This window comes from Myiozetetes cayanensis, unplaced genomic scaffold (assembly GCF_022539395.1).
Source record: "Myiozetetes cayanensis isolate MyiCay16 unplaced genomic scaffold, myiCay2020 scf10, whole genome shotgun sequence".
Lineage (NCBI taxonomy): Eukaryota > Metazoa > Chordata > Aves > Passeriformes > Tyrannidae > Myiozetetes > Myiozetetes cayanensis.
Window position 1 is genome coordinate 21,091,285 of NW_026086605.1, and position 16,334 is coordinate 21,107,618.

Consider the following 16,334-nt stretch of genomic DNA (forward strand, 5'->3'; position numbering starts at 1 on the left):
TGCTCTAGGTATGTCCCTGAACCCATAACCCCCAGGGAGTTGCTGGAGGGCACAGAAGCTCTGTGGCAGCTGGATCCAGCATGTGAAGATACAGCTGCTCTTCTACCACTTTGTGTTAAATGGACTGAGGTACAGAATTGATCCCTTGCTTGGAGAGACAGTTTAAACTACAGCTCTGTATTCTTTCAGTCTGTAGAAAAATGGGTTCACACCCCACTTCCAGCATGTTCATGTACTTTATTTAGTTGCAGCCAGTTGAATGCTTTGCTAGAAAAGAAGGTTTAAAATGCATATGTTCACTGTACATTTTGAGTAAGCTGCAATTTGAAAAAAGCCAATAATTTAGGCCATCATTGTGAACAGCTTATGAGAGAACAACCAATTAGAGGCCCACTAATGTATTTAAAAAAACAAAAACAAAACCAACAAACAAACAAACAAAAAAAGAAAGCATACAGCAGACACACACAAATATCAGGAGAACAAAAAAAGGTACCAAGATCAGCAATTAGTGACCGATCTTATAATAATTTTCATATAAAAGAACGATGATGATGATGATGATGATGATGATGATGATGATGATGTAAACTTTAGAAGAAATAAAGACAAGAAGACTATGTGACTGTGTAAATTGATCATGTAAGATGAGGAATTGTGCAGGGCTTTGTGATACAACAAGAGCAACTCAAGCAGGAAATCCCACTTTGTGCAACATTTAGTCTTTGGAAGGCCTGGCTGCTTGATGTTATCAAATTTTCATTGGGAAAACATGCAAGACTTAGTGGTATAAGTAGGGTAGTAGCTGTTCACAAATGACTTTCTGTTTCTGTGTAGGGTAAACCACTAGGACTGTCAGTTCTTAGATAATTCACAGGACATGCTGATAACTACCTGGGGGAAAGAATTTCCCTCTAACTACTCAAAAATTAGATGCATTGGTGAAGTTTACAACTTCCTCTGAAATACCTGAAGGAAACACAAAGGAAACAGGAAGCAGGACATAGAGTGACTTTTAGCCTAGTCTGGTCTAGCAATTCCACCATCTCTATGTAACTACAATGTATATAATTTCTATATAACTTATCTGTTATACTTAATTGATTAATTTCCCAAATTAGCTTTTTATTGCTTATTCATCCAGAAAGGTATATAGAAACAATCTGACTAAGCATCCAAGGGTAAGCATTTTTCCCTAGCATTACTACTATGACTTTTCTAGTCTAGAAGTTTAAATTGTCTAAACTAACAGCACTGGTTCACCATCTGTATCCACTCAGTTATCTCCTGGCACCTATCAGCTATTCATGCCCGTATGTTCCATCACATGACTCCTGGCAGTTTATTCTCTTCTAAGCAGTTTACATTCAGGTATGACCTTACTGGGCTCCTGGTAAGTTTCTACAAATCCTTTCTTTGGAGACAGTTTAAATGGAGTTGCCTTTAAGACAGTGACCTGTGGTCACCTGGATGCCATTAACTCTGGGCAATAATAACCAAAAATGATAATTATAAAATCAAAGTCCTGCTTGAAGAATTATGCATACTTTGAGCTTCAAATGGATTTGTATCAGTTATATTTTTCATAATTATTTTTAATGCAAAACCCAAGTATTGTAAAACTATACATATATATATATATATTTGTATTGCTAGATTTAAAGTACAACACCCAGTTCTGGGTGAGAGCTGCTTCTAGTTAATACCTTCCTCCTACTAATCCTTGAGCAATATTCCGTTCACCTTAAGGTGCAACACAGCCTGGGTAATGGCTAGTTCTTGATACTGTTCAATCCGAGTAATCTTTATAGACACTTAGAATCTCCTCCCTCTTCCGTCCCAGTTTTTTGTCTACTGAGGAAAAAACAGGAGTCAGAATAATCTTAGACCCTACAGAGTTTATGTGGCCACTGAAAATCCCATTTTCCTAACAACCACTGATGGCAGACACCTGTTTGAAGGATACTGATTCTTTCTTTTCAGCACTTGAATCTCTATGAGTATGTGCAGAAAATGCTTTTCTGGAGAAAAATCTTTTGCTATTTAAGAAACATTCACTCTGGGGCCAAGCTATGGGATTTCAAACAATTTGGCAAAAGTTACAGATAAACACTCTGTAATCTGGGGTGAGCCAAATGACACAGAATGTTTCATTTCAAAATTCTCTGTCAGAGACATGGTCTGCTTAAGGAAACAGAAGGAGCTGGGCATAACATTTTTTCATTCCTGCTGCTGGGTGCCTTCCAGGGAGACATCCCAACATACCATTGTGTCAAGGCTAAAGCAGCTGTCAGGACCTTAATAAAGAGGACCATTTTTTCCTAATTTTTAGGCTATTCAATAGTCTTTATGAAAAGACAACAGTAACAACTGTTTAGCAAAAGCAGTGCAAATCAAGGTTCATGTTTATTCCTTTTTTATTATTTCATATCACATCCAAACAACGGTTTTCCTTTATCCTCCAAATGGTACCAATATTTGCTGCTTAGAGCATCAAAAATATTCACTTCAGACAGTATTGAGAAACTTTCACCAACAGAAGAGACACTAAATGTGCATTTATTCTGAAAGCTGGAACACAGTAATCAAGCATTAGGGACAGTTGAATTACAAATACGGCTTTGCTGCTTTGATTTAAATTCCTTTTTCCTTAGTTGGATGTCTTACACAAGCATTGAAGCTGCCATATTTGAGCCCTCTTCCCTGCACTGTCACTACAGTTATAGCTCTGCCGACAACTAGGGAGAGACATACAGATTATAAAGTGTCTGAGCTGTACAGACCCGCACTAGGCAGGTCTTCACCTGACACTTGACTCTACCTCAATAGCCTCTATTTCAGGACACGCATCCCACCTACACCCTGATTGACCACACCACCCAAGTTTTCCTTGTAAGATGTGCTGCCATAGTAAGGAGTTCCTGCATTCCTTAACAGTAGTGAAAGATGCCCAGCTCAGTAGGGATATACGAGTTCAGCAGAACAACTTTGTGCTCACAGTTCACATCTCAAGGTCCTACCTTTGACACTTGAAGGGGTCTTTTCTGCTCTGAACCCCCTTGCAGGCGGAAGCCCCAGGGGGCACCTCCAGACAGAGTGATGAGCATTTCTTCTTCAGCTCCCATGACTTCTATGCTTTAGATGTTTTGTCTTCCCAACTTCAAAACAGGCTCCAGTTCTTAACAGGCAGTATCTTCTATTACCATCTTCACAATTCACACCACCACTCCAGTCCCCCAAAAGGCCCTCTGTTCACTTTCTCCCTGAAGTTCTGACACACACACACAAGAGAGCTGAGACTGTCAAGCCCAGCCTTCACTGCTCTTCTGGACTCTCAGCTGCTGCTCTGCCTATGATTAGACATTTGATTCTGCTCTTGGTAAGGGGCCAGAGTTGTCCTACACACGTGTCATGTCAATCTCACCCTCTGTGCCCCCCCGCATACACGATGGATCTCTCACAGGAGGGTGGCTGAAAATAGCACACCTCCTGTCTCTCCAGAGCTTTGTTCGACACTTTTAAAGCTGGAAGCAAAACTTAAAAATTAAAAAGCATTTCAGTAATAATTTTATTTCCACTTCTCATTCCAAATGCAAATCCTAGAGTCATCCTGTACTCAGGATTCATCAGTGTGAGTTTCTGACAAGGACGTGTTACAGGCACAAACTTGCGCAAGATCAGGTGATAGCACCTGACCCTATGAAACTGAACAAAAACAGCTTGCAAGTGATATGCTCTCCACTTGTTTGCTCTATGCATCTAGTGTTACTAACTACACAGTAGCACTATGTGCCTGCCCTGAAAGCCACAGGCAGACTGTAGATGTACTGTGCTGACAGGGGTTGACCGAGGGACTGGCTGCCCACGCACAGCCTCTCAGAGACGGGGCTGGATGGTGATAGCCCCTGTGCCGGGCGACAGGAGCCACGATACACACACTCTGAGGGTCTGATGGTGAAAGGCCTTTATTCAAAGCAACAGAGGGTTTTTAAGACTTCTGGGGGAAGGCTCAGGAAGTGGGATGTGGTTGGAGCTTTCTCCCACACTGTGCTCCCTCTGCAGCTTGTTGCTCCCCGACATCCCCTACATCCACTCATAATATTAGACACTGGGACCAGAATAGCTGGGATTAGCCACACAGACAGGATTCAAGCAGTTCTCTGCAGGGCACTGCTTACATAGACTCGGTGGCCAAGAGAACAGCTTTGCACTCAGACAGTAGAATAGTTTGGCCTGGAAGGAACCTTTAAAGATCATATAGTCCAACTCCCCTCTAATGAGCAGGGACATTTTCAACTAGATCATGTTGCTCAGAGCCCCATCCAACAGCTTGAGTGTTTCCAGGGATGGGGCATATGCCACTTCCCTGGGCAACCTGCCCTAGTGTTTCACCACCCTCATTGGAAAAGATTTCTTCCTTATATCTAGTCTAAATCTATCTATCTAACACTCTTTTAGTTTAAAACCATTACCCTTTGTCCTATCACTACAAGCCCTACTGAAAAGAAGTCTGTCTCCATCTTTTTTATGAGCCTGCTTTAAGTATTGAAAGGCCACAATAAGGTCTCCTCAGAGCTTTCTTCAGGCTGAACAAGCCCAATTCTCTCAGTCTTTCTTAACAGGAGAGGCCTTCACCACTCTGATCATTTCATGGCCTTCCTCTGGACCTGCTCCAATGGGTTTATGTGTTTTCTGTGCTGAGGATCCTAGAGCTGGACTCAGGACTCCAGGTGGGGTTTCACTGAAGTTGACAAGGGACCTTCAGTGGTTTTTTTGGACCATGGCAGGCATGGTAGAAGAGACCAGTCCCCACATCACTACAACCTCCTTTCAGGTAGTTAAGGAAAGCGATGAGGTCCCCCCTGAGTAAACAAACCCAGCTCCCTCAGCCATTCATCATAAGACATGTTTTCTAGTCCTTTCAATAGCCTTGTTGCCATTTGCTGGACATTTTGCAGCTCAAGGCCCTTTTCAAAGAGAGGGCCCAGAACTGAAGGCACTACTCGAGCTGCGGCCTCACCAGGGCTGAGTACAGGGGGATGATCACTGCCCTAGTCCTGCTGTTACTCGGTAGTGAACAACCTTTGCATCTTGGCGCAGAACTGGCCGTGGTCGCTCCCATGTCGCGGTCCTTCACAGGCCGCTGGTGGGACACGTGGCCAAGAGCCCCGCAGTCCCTGCCCTGCTCGCAGCTGGGCGGCCCGTGCGGGCTGTGCCGGCCCGGCCTATGCGGGACAGGCCTCGCAGCTCCTCCCGCCTCGCCGGGCGTCACCGGCCGCGGCCTCCCGGCGCCTGCGCCGCATCCGGGCCCCGGCGGGCGGAGCGCGGACGTGGCAGCGGCGGGCGGGGAGCGGCGGGGCGGGAGGCGGAAGCGGGCCCGGCAGCGGCGGCGGCAGCGGCGGTGAGTGAGGCCCGAGCGGCTCCGGGGGGTCGGGGCTGCCGGCGCGGCCGTGCGGGGCCCGCTGCGGGTGGGCGCACCGTGCCCGGCGGCCCGGTCGCGGCCCGGAGCTGCGGCGCCGCCGCCTCCGCCGCTTCCTCCCCCGCCGAGGCGCCGAGGCCCGGCGGGCTTCGCGTCGGGCCCGCCGTGCCCCGCGCCAGGGCCGGCTCCGCAGAGCCCCGGGGCTCCCGGGGACGCGCCGGGCGGGAGCGCCCGCACCGCCCGCGGCCAGGCAGGGGCTGGCGGCCTGCGGGGCCGGGCGGCCTCGGCGGGGCCTGCTGTGCTGCTGGTGCCCGGGCTGCCCCGAGGGGCCCTCGGCGTCCGGGTGTGGTGCGGCGGCTCCCGGCGCTCCCGCCCGGAGAACCGAGCGCTGCTTTTCGGCCCCGGTGCGCCGCGAGGCAGATACCCCTCTGCAGCCTTCTAATCTCCTGTAATCCGCGCAGCCTTCCCCTAGTGTTTGCGCTGTGCTGTTCAGTCTTCCATTCATTCGAGCTTGGTAAAGGATGGTCGTCCCGTGCCGAGACCTGGCGGCTGAGATTAGTTCGATTTGGCTGTGAAACTTCGTGGTGGTCTAAGGAGGAAAGGAAAGGAGATGGCATGATCCAAATACAAGTGTAGCCTTGAAAAGTTGGTTATGCAAGATGGGACTCTTGCTTTCCATGTAGATGCTGCTCTAGAGGTGTTTTCTGTTGTTGGAGTTTGCTTTCATTCTTTCTGGGCAATGCTTTTTATGGTGTACAGTGAAGCTTAATTTCCTTGGTTTTAGATTCGGAATGTACTTGAGTATTTTTCAGTGTGTGTGGTGTCTTAGCTCTGACATCTTTGTCAGAGAGACTTTGCAAAACCATCCAAAGTCGGCTGTAGTTGAAGTTCTGTTTAACCTCACTGGCTGATGGAAGTGGTTGATGAAACGTAGGTGAATTGCTTACACCTAAGTCAGAAGTTATCCACAGGAGTTGATATTTGTACTGTCATGTGAATATACAGATTTTTTCAGTTTAGTACTCAACTGATTTGTAGCCATTAATGTGATAATTCCATAAAAATATTTTCAAATCTTTTCTGTTACAGGTTTCTGTAGTCAATTTTACCAAGTGTTGGGGCAAATGTTGAACAGAAATCACTATCTGAGACCTAATAGGCAGTTTATTTTTTGTAGTTGTTGTTTACAAGCAATATAAAACCACACCATTAGAATGGGAAGTGACTGCTGATTTTGTACTAAAGTCTTTATTGGTTATTAATATGAAGTTGTCCTGAGTAAGTTTAGGGAACTTTGGCTTTAACTTCCTTTTCTTTCCCCTGAACTTCTCATAGAGTAGATGTTCCAGTTATGGAGTGAATACAAATATGTGTAGCCTAAAACTTCAGAGCCATCCTCTTTAGAGGAGACTTATGTTCAGTCACAAATGTACACTGTGGAAGCATAAGCATTTCTATCCATTTTTATGTGGAACGGGTTCTTGCTTCTGGAACTACCCTTTTCTACTTGAAGCTATACCACTCAGGATTCTTTATTGCTATAGACAGACTATAAAGTGGACACTGGTATAAAGAATATATAATTGCTTCTTAATATGCTGTGACATTCACTTCAGGTTCTAATGTCATGGATGAAAGCTGCGTTATAGTAGTGAACAGACACCTAAAGGATCATTTCTTTAATGAGTTGTTTGGTGCTTTGAATGGTTTTTCCTACAGTCTGCTACTGTAGGACTGTATTATCTTCCTGTAACACTTATTATCAAAAGAGGGGTCAAAAATCCAAGGAAGAATTGATGGTTGGCTAAGGAAGGGCAAGGTACAAAGAGTGACTAACAGTGATCAACAACAAGGTCTCCACAGAAGAGAGAAGGTGGATGTTTCTTGTTCTTTAGGCTTGAAAAACTGTGTTAGGGTTAAATTGTGAAGATAGAGCTTGTTTTTATATATTCAGCAAGATTCATTATTAACATAGAAAGCACTGAAAGACAGTGCAAACTGCACAGTATGTATTAGGAGAAGCTAATTCTGGCCTTTTTTTGTTTCTTGTGAGTGATGGAAATTGTATAAAGCATACTTGTGTAGAGGAAGTCAGAGCACAGAAATTTTGGATGAAAGATGGTCATTGTAACAAAGTACGTGAGGAAATCTTGTTTAGCATTATAAAATGCTTTTCAGTCTTATTCTATATAGTCCTATTCTTCTCTTCTTCCTTCTGGCCTCTTCTCTAAACTTGAAACTGCTCATGTAACTTTCTAATCAATTATACTTGTGCAAAGTTCACAGAATTGAGTCAGATGACTTCGCACATAATATGCACGTGGAGGTAGCTAAGAAAGAGAGAAATCTTTTACTGTGATTTTGTTGGTGGTGTATTTTCAGTGACTTTTGCCTCCTCAGGATTGCTCTTCAGAAGCAATGCTCATAACTGAGTGTTTTTCAAATCTTTTCCTAGAGCTTTATTACAGCAATAGAGATGTGAATCAATCCTACCAGGAGACTTTAGTCAACAAAGAGTATAAAATGTTATTGAAGTAGAAATATGATGGTGATGGCAAGGGTCAGAAATAGTGGTAGTTTTAAGGTTAGGTCACGCTGGGGTTTTTTGTATTCCATATTTAACCACTTTCACTCTTGTAACCTATATGTTGTATTGTACCTTACCTAAGGTGATGAATTGGCCTAACAAAACTGTGTTTAATGTGACTCTTCTTTAGATGAACATAGAAGTGATCAAACCTTAGATTCATTGTGAAAACTACGTTTCTTATACCTTTCCGTCAGTAACTCCAAATGCATGGGTGCATTTTGAGAATATGTGCATAGATGAAGAAAGTATTACCTGTGGTGTGACAAGCTGAGAATCTGCCTGGGCAGAAAGGCAGAGAGCCACATCTTACAACCAAATTGGAGTCGGTTCCAGGATTGCCATTTGGATTGATTTGGATAAATGTAAGGGAGACATTTGTTAAAATGGCCCACGTGCTTCCAGATTACTTGCCAGTCTGTGATTTCCAGGATATGAGCTTCTCTTCCAGGATTTTCTATAGAAAAACAAAACAGGAGTTTTCGATATCTGAAAAGAACTAAGTGTTCCATAAGTGCCTGTACAAGACCTGGTAGTCAAGCTGTCAGTGAAACAAAAGCAAGGACATCTGCCTTTTCGAAGACTGTTCTTAGCACCAGAGTCTAGGTCTTTATAAGAATAGCAAAACTTTTCTGCTTCTTCCAGAAAGCTGCAGCATAGAAGCATTAAAAGCACTGTGGGCAATGTTCCGAATTGGTCTCTGAGGATGCTGATTGTCCCCTTCTGTCCCTTTTTCCAGAAGGGAAATGTTTGATTTCTGTGTTCAGAAATGAAGTAGACATATTTCCTTGAGTTTCAGCATAGTAATAGGAGGCCATGCTGTTGTCTTGGGGGGTGTGTGTGAGTTTTGTTGTTGTTTGTTTAGGGGGTGTTGTTTGTTTTCTAAAGTATCAGTCTCCCCAGAAGGTGAAGCAAACAGGCCTTTTCTTTCTCAGGACCAGTAGAAAAGGCACTAACATCTTTCTGAAGGAAAGTAATTTTATTATATGCCTTTCCTCTAGAATGAACAAGAACTGATGAGATCAAGCTTTTCAGTTTCAAAAGGAAGTTAACAGTGAATACAGACCATAAGAAATGATGAATATGCAGTTTTCAGTTATTTGGGAGATTTGCTTATTGAAACAAGCTCATATGAATCACTAGAGTTTTTTAAAGCAGGCCATAAAAACTGCACTGTGGTCTGATTTGTTTGGATACTAAGGAATCTGGAAGCTATTATAAAAATTAAAATATTCCACCCCCCCCTCCAGTATTCCTGTGTATTTTCCTCCCATCAGTTTGTGGCTGATCAGCACTGGCTGTCTCTCCTGTGTAACAGCTTTCTGGTAAAATTGTAGCTATGTAACTGTTTTGACCAAAACTTCCACGGTCAACTGCCTTTATACAGAGGAATAGAAAATGGCATAGAGTGACTGCTCGTGCTTTGCAGGAAAGTTGTTGTTTATGGTAATGACCACTTGTTGTCATAGCATTTTTCCTGTAGTGTCAATCCTGCTTATTTGAGCTTTGTGTATTGTAGCTGCTGAGTAGTAATATGATGATCGACACCATGTGTTAGTGTTATGTTTGGCTTAATTTTGGTAATATGTCACTCCATGCAAAGGAATATCCTCAGTATTTTTACCCAGTGAAATGGCCTGTTTTCTTAATTTCTCCTTGTCTGGTATATGTCTTATTTCTGTGATTCTCCATATCACTCTCCCCCCTTAATGTCATAAGAAAGAGCATGAAATTCTCCCTTTCTCCATATCTCAAGTGACTAAGTTCTAATTTACAGATACATGGTTTTTGAGTGGAAACAAAATGAATGTTTGATACAAATAACTTGTACTGGGGAAGAGGGAAAATGGACTCATTCAGTGACAACTGTCTTCCGCCTTCTCAGAGGCAGATACTCTTGGCCCTGCCCTTGTGGTATTTCACATCAGTGATGAGCAAGCATGCCACTGGCCTTATGTTTAGAGCAAGTCCAACAACTGAAATTATGATGCAGCCTTGTCCTCAGCTTCAGCACTGGGTTTGTTCTTGAGTCTCCCTCCTTGACCCTCTGCCAGTGTAGAGCAAGCATAGACTTGTGCTGTGGTGGAGATTAGCCTGTGCTGGCTGGCACATGGGGTAGCCAAAGGTCTGAGGTATGTCAGACCAAGCTTTCAGTTGGGACATTGAGTTAGAACCCTCTCCTTTACGTAGCTGTTTCTTCCATAAAAGTATCAGAGATTATCTCAAAACTCTTCTTCTCTGTAAGTTGTGCATTAAATCAGCTTACCTCTTGCTTTTGGTATTATTGTGGAGAGAGCAACAAGCTGACAGATATTACCTGCTCAGGCAGGAAATACTGATGTTCACGTGAGGGAGAGGAGGGAAGGCTGAAAAGGAAATAGCAAAAGATTATCAGGTAAGATCACTTACCGAGTATACACTCACAGCAGTTAAGTCAGAAGTGGTTTGCAAGGGACATACTTGAGTTCTTGTCCCATCATGCTTGAGAGAAAGGAAAGCATGAAAGATTGATCTTCTGCCTTGTAGTAAATTCCTTGCTCAAGCATTCTATGTTCCTCTGTTCAGGGATTTCTATAAGTATGACTTGCGAAGAGTGTCTTGGTACTATATCTGCAGATCCTCCTGGAGGAAGGACCTGTCTGCAGGAGCAGTGACTAGAAACCAGGTTCCTCATGCACAGTCTGGTAAGCAGGGGCAGGAAGAAGAGAAAGCAGCCCTCCTTCCTTGCCAGAAAGACCTACCCAGATGTTCCAAGACGTGTGGATAGAGCAGGGCTCTCTATGCATTCTTCTTTACCTGTACCCACACCTTTGCAGGAGACATTCTCCTACTTTTCTGTTTGTACTGGACAGGAGGTGGCTGAGATCAGATCTGTGATTGCAGTGTGGTGACACTGGTTGCAATACTGGGGAGGAAGAGGTAAACCTTCCAGGGAGCTTGGGAAGGGAGTAGGTCCCAATGTCCAGATTTCCTGGCCCCAGTCAGGTTAGACTGTTTTAAAGAACTAAGTCAAGGGTGGTGTGGGAAACCAGAATTTTTGGAGATTACACATGATAAACATGACAGCAAGAGAAGAGTCATGTTTAAAACCACTGCAGGCTGATAAAAAATTCTGTCACACTGCTGTAAGCTGTTGCAAATATTACTTTCAAGAGCCAATTACCTTTAAATATTTAAATGAGGTTTTTTTCTAAACAAAAGCCCTATCTTTACCTTTATACAACTTGAAGAACAAAAGTGTAAAATTTTGTTTATTTCCTTTCATGAAAGTTTAATATCTAATTTCAGAGTAAATACTAGCAGTTTTAATATTGACATTTGTCATGTTTACTAGCTATAGGAGGTTAAATGTAGTTTTTATGTATTGTGCTACCTTTTTTTCTGTAAATAATTAGATTGCTCTGTTGTGATATATGTATTTTACCTTTATTGTATGTTTGGATCTGAAATAATTTCTTCATGCAGGTTATTCTTACAGAGCTGTAGTTCTTTTAGTGCATTTGCTGTACAACTGTGGTGTCAGTTGCTGGAATAATTCTTTGACATCATATTTTTGGTAATGTAGAGAACCGACCTTAGCATTATTTGGCATAGGCTAATCAGTGTGTAGGCAAACCAGCTTGGGTATTTGTTAACTGCTTGAGTTGAACTGTAGATTCCTTGAAGGGTTTTGCCTCAACTGTCTGCAGCTGTGTGTCCTCTGTGTTAAGATTTACTGTGTATCTTTAACATACAAGTTCATTAGAGGGTTTGGAGAAAAGTAGGAGGAAAACATTAGTTTTTTTCTTTAACTTTACTTTGCATTTTTATATAAACTGAAGTTTTTCAGTAAATAATTTAAATGTGCTAAATACGTTTCTTTACAGTGTTAGTGTAGATGGTCTTAGCTGAATAGGATAACAGTGACATATGGAGTGTCCAACAGAGTACAGGACATGCAAAATATTCCTATGAGAAACACAGGATGAAGGAATCTCCTGGCCATGAAATCACCTCCTTGATTGTCCACAACTTGAGGGCACTGTGGCTTATCTGCCTGCTTGATACCCTGGTATTGTAAGAATTACCTGCTTGGCTTGGGGGTCTTATGACATTTCTGTTTTTCTCTTTATAAAAGCTAGTCAGTCTCTTTATAACAGTTAGTTAGGGGAGTTGGGAATCTGTCTGTTCAGCAAGATTTCTTGCATAAGTTTGCTAACAAATATCTCTCCTGTCTCTGACACTGTTTTAGGTCTTACACTTTGGTGTAACTCCTTTAGTGCTGTGTCTGCCTGTAGGTGAACATTCTGACTGTGGAATATCTTCCTTTTCTGAAATTTATGCACATAACAAGGACTTTAAATCATCTATCGTTAAAAAAAAAAAAAAAGGCTAAAGCCCCCTAAGTTGGTCATGTTCTAGATTCTGTCAAACAGTTACAGCAGCTGCCTTTGTGGATGGTGAAGTATGTGTTGCTTGTAGTGAGGAAATGTGACCACGCAAACTAACATAGAGGTGAAAGCTGAACTTGTTCAGTGTTATGTTAAGGAATCATTCATCTAGGTCATGAAATCTGTTTTCCGTTGGTCTGATACTCTGTGAGGTGGCAGTAGATCATAAGGTTTCTCAGGAAGCTTGATAATTATCTGCTGTGGAATAGCAAATGATGGTACTTTTATCTAAGATGATGATCACAAGTCTAACCAGGATGAAGCACTGAAGTGAGTGAATTAGAAAACACAGTTTCTGAAAACACAGTTTTTAACTAGCTCTTGTAAAGCATGTATCTCACTTGAAAAAATTGCTGTGCAAGAATAAATTACCATTAATGTTTTACCTTCACAAGTATCTTAGTAGCTCTCATTTATGTGAAAACAGTAGGGAAGTCAGCCAGTTTGGTTTTATGTCTGCTAAAAGCCGTTTTCCCCCTCCTTTTTGCAGGTGAGATTAGTTTGGGGATGTGAATACAATGAGTGTAAACCAGCAAGCTCACACGGGGCCTCCTTACGGGCAACCTCAGCCTGGATATCAGGGATACCAGCAGCCTGCCTACGGAGGACAGTCATTGCCAGGGGTTCCTCAGTTGCAATATGGAGCTTATAATGGTCCGATGCCAGGATATCAACAGCCAGTCCCTCCACAAGGTACTTCTCAGTCAATACTTTAAGATTGATAACCTGTGAATTGTGGTGTGCATGACTTTTTTTTCTGTATACTTCCTATTTTAAGTCTTCTTTTGTGGTAGCAATTATCTTTTTTTTCTGTGTGTCGCTTACATGATGTTAAAAATCATGTTCTCCTGTATTCTGAGCTTATTGTTCTGTCACTTGTCCAGTTTAGTAAGGCTTACTCTTGTTTTAGTAGCTCATAAAATTAACAAGTTGAGAAACAGCCTGCTTTTCTCTGTATGTCCGTGCCCCCATGGTACTGACGCACTTGACTTGAGCAGTCTTCCTGATGAGGCTGTGAGCAGTTAGGGGCTGCAACAGATTTATAATTGAGAGTGCCTTACAGTATTATGTAGAAAGATCTGGACTCCATCCTGAAAGACTAAGACATACAACTCTAGGCAGAAAGTGTATTTGGGACTATTTTCCATAATGCCTTTAAACTCAACAGACAGTTTGTGGACATGTGGCAAGCTTATGTGTTCCAGAATTTCACTGATTCTGTGGGATCATATCCCTTGTTATTTTTGTTTGTTAGAAAGAAAGAAAGTAGTTCAACTTTTGTTCTCCTGTTTTCAAAAGAAATGCTGAGTTTAAATTATTAAAGAAATTTGTGAGTTTTTGTTTTCAAGTACCTGAATTGCTATTATAGTGCAAATTAATAGTGACTTTAACATCTGAAATGTAGAGGAGAAAATACTATTACTTTGAATGTCTACCTTTTCAAATCATGGGGATGAATTCAGTTTTGCTGAAATAAGTACAACATGAACTTAAAAATGTTTGTTTGGGTTTCAGATGGGTATTCTAAGGTAATTAGGACTATGCTGATCATGCTAATGGTCTCCATATCATTCCCCCCTACAAGTACGTCTTGAATCTTTTGCAACTTACTGAATTTTAAACTAGACTCAATGAGAAGGAAAGAACAGCTGAAGTGCCTGTAGTTCTCTTGAAACTAATGGAAGTGGGAGACTGAAATTTGGGTGCTGAATAATTACACTGTGGATCTTTAGTCTAGAGTAGAGTAATGAAGTAGAAGAGTTAAGTGTGGTGTGTTAAAGAATGAATTATTCAGTTGCTCCATCTTCCTTTTCTTTCCTTAATCCTCATCCTCCCATGGTCTCAATAGATCTCCTCCAGCAGCACTTTTAATCTGAGTTTTGAACTAATTGCACAAAGGGTTTAAATTCTATAAAAGTAGTGAAAATCAGCTCTGAGCAGGGGAAAGAAACCCTGCATCCTGGGAAAGCAGAGCTCTTGAGCATTGAGCACTCTGTTTGGCTGCTCACTGTAGCCATTGACTAACTAGTGTTTCCTGTCCAGTGGAAGGAATGGGGAGAAATTGGACTTGCTTTAGTGAGGGAGAGAAGGGGATTCAAGAAGAACCAAAATTACTACAGATTTGGAAAAGTTTCATCAGTGCAGCTATTTATAAAAAACAGGTTTTGGCTGTTAGCAATGTGAAGAATGTTTGGGGTGTTTGTGAAAAGAAACTGATGAGCATCCTCCATCAGATACTTCAAGAATTTTTAGACTTTACAAACCTGGAATGCATTTATTTTTAAGGGAATTAAATTTTCTCTTCTGGATTATTTCTGGTTTACCTTTTTAAATTTTGTAACAGGAAAAATGTGGTTCATGACAGCTCAGTAAGGACATACTTACATACCTTGGTAACATTCACATAAACTTGTGCAGATTAAAAATAGAGGCTTTGTTTGTGCCAGTAATGATTGAAGAAGGTGTGACAATGAGGGCAACAAGGTGGTCTCACTTGGACAACAAAACTGTATTGCAATACTCAAGTAGTGCCTCATGTACTTTATTGATATATCAGGCAAAGGCCAACCACAGTTTGTGGAGATTTTTCTTCCGTCTTTTCTTCTGAGACCATCCTTCCTGGAGTTAGCAGACTGTATTAGGAAAATCTCAGTTGTCAAGCTATGCATTTTGAACCTGTTACTGCCCAGGATTCCTGTCTTTAGAAAGAAGGAATGTAAAAGGAAAACTGCCAATGTTATTCTGTGATCGCAAATTAATTGTCTTAGGGATTTATTTTGAAAATAACAATAAAATTGCTTGGATGACTGAGTGTAGAAGTGATGGGAACAGATGCCATCCTCAGTCAGGTAGTCTTTTGCATCTGATTTATGTGACAATCCCTAACTCTTAACTAAATGGAATCATGGGAATGCCGTGGCAGTGATGGTTGTCTTTCTTGGGACCAGAAGTGCAGTGCTGTGGTGCTGTCTGAAAATAGCTGCTTCTTGCTGTGAGAGTGTTGAAAGAACCAGGACAATTTTGCCCCAGTCGTTCAGTCAGTCTGTTGGTTTCCTTTTGATCAGGTCACGCAGCTAAAAGTGCAGAGACAATTATCTGAATACCAGGAACAATTAGGCTGCAGCTGGATCATTTTACTTTGTTTATGAAACTGTTAACACTTGTATTAGTGTAAAGACAGGAACTGTGTTGGTAATATGCCATGCATGGTAGAACAGGGGGAGTGTAGCTTAAGGAACAATGTGGTAAATGATGTGAATTTTGGGTATATGATATTTTCTGCACTGTAGACTGTTGTTAGCATTGGAAACACTGTCTCTTGGTGCTTTCTCTCAGGCTTGATTTACTGGTGTATTCTGTCTTTCCAGGTTACTTTCCTTCCTTGGGGTTCCCTTCGAAGGGCTCTCCTGTATCTCTCAACTCTGACACTTCTTCTCTTGCACCTAATTTCATAGGTAAATGGTGTCCTTTCTGTGGGAGTGTTTGTGCTGTCACTTCTTCTGTGCCAAGTTCCCATTTAATATGGATACTTATCTCAGAGGTGTGGGTACCTGATTATTAAGGCAGAGGTGGGTGGGACACTTCCCGATCTATTTGTAGGCAGCATTCCAGAAGCATAAATAGGATATGAAGAAATAGTCCTAGTAGAAATCCCTTATGCATGCAGATTCATAGATAAAACCTGACTTGTGACTAATGTTTTCTGAAGTCTGATTTCAAAAGCTGAATTGTCCCATTCAGGTTCTGTCAGGTAAAATCCTTAGTTTAAAAGAATGCAGTCTCCCACTTGAGAGGGAAAATGAGATTTGAAATGATAACATTGCAAAGAAGTGTTACTGGAAGTAATGAGATTTTTGCAGCTTCTACTTTCATTTAAGAGAAGAAACAAGTTTTTAGC

The 16,334-nt window shown here is 42.0% G+C and overlaps 2 protein-coding genes across 4 annotated transcripts in view; one reads left to right on the top strand and one right to left on the bottom strand.

The window, feature by feature from the left end:
- The window catches only part of SYNPO2L (synaptopodin 2 like), a 34,688-nt gene extending 31,563 nt beyond the window's left edge, over nt 1–3,125 (bottom strand). The window contains exon 1 of the mRNA XM_050338347.1: nt 3,021–3,125. Coding sequence (XP_050194304.1) covers nt 3,021–3,125 — 105 coding nt within the window. The remainder of the gene's footprint in view (nt 1–3,020) is intronic.
- Nucleotides 3,126–5,342: 2,217 nt separating this feature from the next.
- SEC24C (SEC24 homolog C, COPII coat complex component) overlaps nt 5,343–16,334 on the top strand; it is a 38,210-nt gene continuing 27,218 nt past the window's right edge. The window contains exons 1-3 of one of the 3 annotated variants that reach the window (XM_050337687.1): nt 5,343–5,401; nt 12,927–13,129; nt 15,805–15,891. In XM_050337687.1, coding sequence (XP_050193644.1) covers nt 12,955–13,129; nt 15,805–15,891 — 262 coding nt within the window. In that variant the 5' untranslated portion in view covers nt 5,343–5,401; nt 12,927–12,954. Of the gene's footprint in view, nt 5,402–12,926; nt 13,130–15,804; nt 15,892–16,334 lie in introns of those variants that run through there. The other 2 variants (XM_050337703.1, XM_050337696.1) reach the window with 2 other exon arrangements.